The sequence below is a fragment of the Rhincodon typus genome, chromosome 7 (genome assembly GCF_021869965.1).
Source record: "Rhincodon typus isolate 14 chromosome 7, sRhiTyp1.1, whole genome shotgun sequence".
Lineage (NCBI taxonomy): Eukaryota > Metazoa > Chordata > Chondrichthyes > Orectolobiformes > Rhincodontidae > Rhincodon > Rhincodon typus.
Window position 1 is genome coordinate 61717547 of NC_063338.1, and position 8239 is coordinate 61725785.

At 38.3% G+C, this 8239-nt stretch overlaps 1 protein-coding gene across 1 annotated transcript in view; it reads right to left on the reverse strand.

Moving 5' to 3' along the window:
• Positions 1-8239, reverse strand: part of cep70 (centrosomal protein 70) — a 37655-nt gene that overhangs the window by 12479 nt on the left and 16937 nt on the right. The window contains exons 6-7 of the mRNA XM_048599056.1: positions 5076-5256; positions 3299-3474 (exon numbers count right to left, since the gene is read on the reverse strand). Of these exons, the coding sequence (XP_048455013.1) occupies positions 3299-3474; positions 5076-5256 (357 nt within the window). The remainder of the gene's footprint in view (positions 1-3298; positions 3475-5075; positions 5257-8239) is intronic.

Below are 8239 nucleotides of genomic sequence, written 5' to 3' on the forward strand. Positions count from 1 at the left end.
CACCAGGTTATCCACCCCAGTCCAATACCGGCACCTCCACATCATGCCTAACATCTGCTATGGGGAAAAGATTCTCACGATACACTTTGTACATGCCTCAATTTTGTGGACCTCAATTAGATTCCCCCCTCAGCCTCCACTGCTCCAAAGAAAACAAACTCAGTCTGTCCTCATAACTGAGATTTTTCATCCCAAGCCACATCCTGGTAAATCTGCTCTGCATCCTCTCCAGAACAATCACATCCTTCCAATAGTGTGGTGACCAGCACTGCACACAGCATTCCATCTGTAGCCTAATCAAATGTTTTATAAAGTTGTAAAAAGACTTCCATGCTCCTATATTCTACACCCTAGCTAATGAAGCCAAGCATCCCATAAACCTCCTTCACCACCCTGTCTACCTGTGCTGACACCTTCGGGAATCTATGGACTTGTGTATATCCTTCCTTTGTTAGGCCTCCCAAACTGCATCATCTTACTGAAATTCTGCCATTGCTCTGCCCAATTTGCCAGCTGATCAATATCAGACAGAAGCCTGAGACCATCCTCTTCCCCATTTCTGTGTCATCTGCAAACTTACTAATTATACCTCCTATATTGACATCCAAGTTGTTAATATACTTAAACAGCAAGGGTCCCAGCACCAATCCCTGTGATACACTGCTGGTCACAGACTTCTAATCACAAAAACATCACTCCATGATCATCCTTTGTCTCCTATTTGTAAGCTAATTTTGGACTCAGTTTGCCAACTTAACTTGGATCCCAAACGTTCTTAACTTTTGGGCCAGGCTTCCATATGGGACCTTGTCAAAGGCTTTACCTGAGTTCATGTAAAACAAATAAATTGCACTACTCAATATACATAGTCACCTTTTCACAAAACCAATTAAATTATGATAACTACATTATACATTGAAAAGGTACAACAACTCTAAATGGTATAATTAACCTACAAGTTAATTCTCAGTTATAACTGAAAATCAGACTCAGGATAATAGATTGGTAGTTATATTATTTCAGTTTTCACAGAAGTTATCTACTTCACAAACACACTGTAACCTACATTTCATATCATTATCTGTTTTACTGAACATATTATAATTCTGGCCGATTTCTGTCAAAATAGTGAAGACTTGAGACTACAAAACTGAGGACACTTTCTGCGTATGCAAAAGAATTAAAAGTAAGTTATTTTTGAAATCACACACATGTTGGAATTTTATTTCAGCTGGTTCTGTTGTACACAAAAGTGTTATGAACAGAAGTTACACAAAGTAAGTCTTCATTTGTGTACACCCAACAATAGTAACGCAAAACATAGGAAGCAAGCTATAGTCTGGGTTCACATGAGTACTGAATACAAAAAGCAAGACAAAAACACCGTAGATCACTTGGAATGTTGCAAAATCATTTCTTACAATAAAAGGTACTAAGGCCCTGACTGACTTTTCATTATTTTTATTCTTTTATCAATATTGATTTGGAGCTGTGAACTGAGAGAGTGAAAGATGCATTTTGCTCTCTGATTAATAGCTCCTACTGGAAGGAAAACAGACCAAACAGGCTTATTTTATTCTCGAGGCCAGGCCTGAAAGTTGTTAGTTCCTGATTAAAAGGTTCACTAGATGCTTTCTCATAAGGGAAGAGCATTATGTTTAAATAGATAGCAGAGGTTGACTATTAGCAAGGTTAATACCTAGGAATTGATCCATTGTACCTCATTACAATAAGAAGAAAGATGTGCAATCCCTTAGAACAAGCTTTCTGCAGCTCTATTGTTTTGTGGAAGCTACTTTTATGTATTAGCCTCTGGAAAGAAGACCTTAACAACAGGTCAACCAGAAATATTGGAACCAAAAAGAGAATGCCTGACCTACTGTGCTTCCTGTATTATCTTTTTATTTCAGTTCTCCAGCATCTGCAGTATTTTACTGACTTTCAACAGGCTATACAAAATATTTTGCATATAAATTCATGTTTCAGATCATGGCAAACAATGGTTTACTTCAGGAAGCAAAAATGCTGCAGTATGCATGAATAAAAAAGGTATCAGAAAACATAAAACATACATACTCATGGGGTACCATAGGCAATGGAAAATACTGTCAGAGAATAGAGGAGAGAGTGGGGGGTGAGAGACAGCCAGAGACAGCACGGTAAAAGGGTGAGTGGAGCTCCTGCGGCCTCCCTGTTGCCCCTACCTCTGGGTCCTGGGCCCTCTTTTTTGTCCCACAATCCCAGCTACTGCACCTTCTTCCCTCCTCAAACCATGGGGATTTCCCCACATCCAGCATCCCCTCTCACCATCAATGAACTCTATTTCTAAAGTGTGCACCTTCCTTGTGTATGCAGAGTACTACATTTGTCCATGACATCACTTTTAAATCTCACATGGTCACAGTGTGTTTGGAATCATGGGAGTTTCCAAATTAGCACACATGCTTAGTTGCCCATAGATGCAGGTGTCACTAAACAATGCCTGGCCAAAAAAAGTGCAAGGTCCATCACTTTGTTTTTATTTCCACAGAATCAAATATACAAATGCAGCACAGGAAGCCATTTGATCCATCGTGCCAGCATCAATGCTCCAAGTAAACATCTCACTTGGTGCCATTCATCCTGCCTTCTCCCCATAATGCTACAATTTCTTAAATTTTAAACAACAAACTAGTTTCCTTTTTGAATTCCTCTACAGAACCTACCTCCAACACACTCTCCAAGGCAGTACATTCCAGATCCTAACCAGTTATTTGAAAAATTAGTTCCTCATAAGTTTTGCTTTTGATAATTTCTCAAAAATCTATGTCCACTTGCTCTCCATCTAGGATCATTTTCACCTTTAAATTTGTCTATAGGATGTCAGTGTTACTAGTCCTACATTTATAGCCCATCCCACATTGTCTAGTAAGCAGTTAAGTCAACCATATTGCTGTAGCTCTAGAGTTGCAAGTAGGCCAGACCAGGATGGCAGACTGTATTCTCTAAAGGGCATTAGTGAACCATATGAAAGCAAAATACAGTGGATGCTAGAGATCTGAAATTAAAAGAAAAGTGCTGTAGAAACTCAACATGTTTAGCAGCATCTGTGGCCTAATTTGGACTTGAAACATGCACTCTTTCTCTGTCCACAGAGAATCGAGATGCCACCTTACAAATAGGTGTGTGACACAGACATCAACTATATGACATAACCTGGAGAGAACTGAATGATTGGCAAATAACCAATCATTCCAACTGATGTGAAAAAGGATAATATGTTCTACTTCCACCGTGCCAAAAAAACATGTAGCCTTACTTTTTATTTGATGTAGTCTGCGCTCTGGTAGTCAGCTTATTAAACTGTAGGAACAGTTTATTTTGTCGTTCAATGTGCTGTTCTTCCTCAGTCACAATCATGTACAACTTTTTCTTCAATCGCACAATTGTTTTCTCTTTCTCTTGTAAATTTTGGTTCAACTGCTGAAGCTGTATCTGATGGGCAGGTGAAAATGCTCATAATAACATACAAGATGTAAATCACAAAAAAGTATAGCATGGTTTAATTTAGACCCTCTGTGTGTAATGACTAAGCATAAGTTTCAATAATAAATCTGAATTGCAGTAAGTTTAATTGTTGAAGCAAATCCTGTGTCATAGATACATTGAGTTCACAATTAACTATTAATAAAAACAATAACTAAAAATTAGAGGACCAAATTCTAGTTAATTTGTCTACTTCAGTGCAGCTGAAAACTAACTCAAAAAAAATCGCTAAAATGTTAATGTCCCAAATAAAAGAAAAGATCCCAGTCATACTTCATCTTCTGTTTTAAATGGCTCAGAATGTCTGCTGCAACTAATTACATCAAAGGTTTGTTGACGTATGCAGGTGCCTGTAGTAAATTATTTTGTAGACTGCAACGCACCACAAAAAGCAATGAGATGACCAGGACAATGCAGACTCTGGAGTGCGAACGTCTCTGCTGTCCTAAACAGGATGAGGGATATTTTATACACGGCCTTACAAGGTATCACAAATCTTGATTGGCTTGGTCTTCCACAGATTCTTCGGAAGAATCTGGCACTTGTTCAGGAAAGGGGTGGCAGCAAAAGAGCACATGAAGTGGAACTCCATCCAAAGTGTTTCAACTTTTACTGCACTATGTCCCCATAACGAAGATAAAACACATCACATCACCTAAATTTCCCCTGCTGGCAGCGTTAGCATTGCTGTCTCACAGCGCCAGGGACCTGGGTTCGATTCCAGCCTCGGGTGATTGTCTGTGTGGAGTTTGCACATTCTCCCCGTGTCTGCGTGGGTTTCCTCCAGGTGCTCTGGTTTCCTCCCACAGTCCAAAGATGTGCAGGCTAGGTGGTTTGGCCATGCTAAATTGTCCGTAGTGTTCATGGGTGTGTAGATTAGGTGAGTTATAGGAGGATGGGTTTGGGTGGGATGCTCTGAGGGTCGGTGTGGATTTGTTGGGCCAAAGGGCCTGTTTCCACACTGTAGGGATTCTATGATGATCATGATGATGTGGACAGTCTCCAATGATGCCTTGAAAGGGGATTTAAAAAAAAACACCATCTCAGAAGTTAGGCAATGATCCACGTAGCTTCTCCCCACTCTGGAGTCACACAAGATGCAACTTTATTCTTGGGGCAAGTGAGTGGAGTGGAAGCAGTAGTTTGTCAACCACCCTCCTCTTTGTGGTTGGAAAATGGTGACAAATTGGGCCTTCACAAAAAAAAAATTGAACTCTGACCAAATAAAAACCAAAAAGAACTGCAGACACTGTAAATCAGAGACAAAAATGGAAACTGCTGGAAGAGCTCAGCAGGTCCAATGCTGCCAGACGTGCTGAGTTTTTCTAGCAATTTCTATTTTTGCCTCTGAACTCTGACCATCCTGTTAGGGGATGGAAGTGTAAAGGAATCGGATGTCAGTTTTATTGTTGTTTTTTTTTTAAATTGCACTAATCATTGAAATAACTGTTAGAACATTCATGAATAACAGAAATCAAAGTGATCACTCACAGTCCGAGACAAGAATGAGTTTGAAGTCTTAAAACACTAGTTTCCGTCAACTCTGTTACCTGCATATCTTGTTCATCATGCTGCAGTTGCTCAACTTGCTTTTGCAGGCGACAACACTTCACAAAATAGTCACCTTGCATCTCCTGAATTTTCAGTTTAGCAGCATCTTGGAGTTGCTCTGCATTAGATGTACACTGTTCTTTGGAAGACATTTTACTCTGCCATTGGCAAAGCTCATTCCTGTAATGGAAGAAAAAAAATTCAGCTCAAAAAAAATGTAAAAGCACAATAAAATGTGTAAAATTCTGTTTTATTATACCAAGTAAAGAATATAACTGGGTATTCAACTTCCTTTACAAGCCTTAGTAAATCTTAACTAATCTCTAATTAAGGAAAAATAAAAAACAGTTTCATAATGCAGCAAAGCTATGTGCTATCTAAGTTTTATAACAATAAGCCACTTGATATTATTCAATGGAGTATTGCCACACCTTCAAATTGAAAAAAAAATCCACGTTTAAATTCATTCCTTTCTCTCAAGAAGATATAGCACCAGAAGGCAAGATCTCTTCCTCCTCGATCTCAGAAAAAACAATATAGCCAATTTTGTCCCCAGCATTTCAATAAATAGCTAATACGTACATTCCTTCACTCCAACATTAGGATTTCAACATACCACAAGGGGCACATATGATAAAAAGTCATATGTCTACCTGAATTGGATACGTATCCAGAATCTCGACTGTACATTTTTTACTAAGCTTGGGCAGTGTTTTAGTAAAGTTTGGGTTATAGAATATTAGTGTTGAGGTCATAAATTAAACATGTGTGTTGACACATTAAAGCACGTTGATTTTTGTTTTAAAAAGTCCCAACCTGCTTTTTTCCCCCCCCTCAAACAAGCTAGGCTGACACTTCCATGCAGTGACAAAGGTCTGCTGCACAGTTAAATACCACCAGGCACCATGAGAAGTTTAACTGAAGCCTTTACCTGCTTACATGAGTACATTAAAAAGAATCCATTGCAATATATTAAAGTGCAAGCAATTTTGCCCTGATCTTCTATTAGTTATCCCTCCATCAGTATCACTACAGCAGCTAGTCTAATTTTTGTAGCTAACACAGCTTTTCACAAAGCAGGTGCTGCGTTTCCTGCAATGACTACACTCAAAAAGTACTTCATTGCTGCAAAGCATGTTGTGGCAGAGAGTTTGAAAAGCCAGTTGCTCAAAACACATTGTGAAAAGGATTTGAGTTCTTTTTAGAATACAATGTTTCTTTTCCATTGGGTGTAGATTCAGCCTGATAGAGATAATATAGCAGGAGTTCGACAGAGGAAAAGTATTTGTTTTGCTTTGTAGAGTGCAGTGATTACTATGCTGTGTTCATTCAACTCTACACCTTGTTATCTCAGATTCTCCAGCATCAGCAGTTCCTACTATCTCTTGTATAAATGAAAATCTTTTCTCCATGTAACAGGCAAATTTAATCAATTATCATATGACAGGCTGAAGTGCATTACAACATTTTGCTAAACCTTCTGAATAATAACCAAGGACTATCTTTTATTGTTTAGAAATCCAAAAGTTCTGATAGAATCACTGCACTCTACAAAGCAAAACAAATACTTTTCCTCTATCCAACTCATGCTACATTACCTCCATCAGGCTGAATCTACACCCAGTGGAAAAGAAACATAGTATTCTAAAAAGAACTCAAATCATTTTGAGACTATGTACATAAGTGAGAAAATAAGCCCATTGATGGCCTTACAGAAAAGCAATGCTAGCACTCTCAAAGCATCCAGCTGGTTTTTAAAGGAGTTGGGTCTCCACTTTCTCACAATCTGCTGGAGCTGTTGATGATCCTTAGTGTAAATAATACATTAAAATCTGTCCTGGCTCCGAGTTGGGGTCCCCTCCTTCTTATTAAAATGAGATTAGTGAAGTTTAATTTTTACTATTCCTTTGAAAATTTGCAAGTACATAGCATTGCTTAGAACGCTAAAAAGAGAAAGTGGAAGGTTCACTTATCGCACCTCATCTCTAAACCAGAGTCAGTTACAATACTAATCAGTCAATAAGTTGGTTAGAAGTGTAGCAATCAACTGACTACTACCAAAAAATAAAGGGCTTGTTCCTTCTCATAAGATAAGTATATTTAAACTTCTTTTTTACTAGATTAAAAAAAGGAACAAGTTTATGTCTATAATTCATATGCTCTAATAATTAGGTATTAAACTGGAAAACAAGCAGTAATTTAGGTTCAACAGTGGTCTTGGCACTCTACAATTTGTAATCTAGCAGCTCCAAAAGATCTTGTACAAAAATGGCAGTCAATTGTAGTAATTCTCATTCTAATCGTCATCCAAAGTTTCGAAAAATTGTGTACCTGCTAAACATTTACCAGTTAAAACGGATGTAATATTCAAGGTTGGTCTACTCCAAAACCTTAGTGATGTAATGTTTCAAAATGCCACACTTTCACAAAATTATGCTTTATCCATTAATATCAAAGCAAGCATGAACCAGACAATCCACAACTCTGGCTCCTTTTTTCCACTTGTCATGGCCTTAAGGAATTTCCTCCCTAGACATCTCCATTCCATTGTCCTCCTTCACAATGCTACTTAAAACTCACCTTTGTCCAATCTGGTGCTCTTCTTTACAAATGGTGTGATTAATATGGTTTTGTGTTAAATCTTATCTGTTTATGCTCCTACAAAACAGCTTGAGACATTATACTCTGTTACCAATGCTATAAGTTATTGTTTAACAAGCTAGAATGTGACATACGTTCAAACTGAAAAGTTTTAGGGGGAGTAGGTGTGGTGGTAGATATCATGTCCAACATAAAAGCTAGTGGCACTGAACGTGATCAAATGACGTTATATGAATTATTAGGAAGGTGGTTATATAATTAAAAAGAACATTTGCTGAAAACATTCTATTTTATGTAGTTTCGAAATGAGCCTGATGGCATGTGGATAGCAGAGGCCAATTTGTTTTGTTCATTCGTGGAACGTAGACATCACTGGCTGGCCAGTATTTGTTGCCTGTCCCTAGTTGCCCTCTAGACTGTGGTAAATAAAAACCAAAAGAACTGCAGATGCTGTAAATCAGGAACAAAAACAAAGTTGCTGGAAAAGCTCAGCAGGTCTGGCAGCATCTGTGGAGGAGAAAACAGAGTTAACGTTTCGGGTCCGGTGACCCTTCCTCAGACA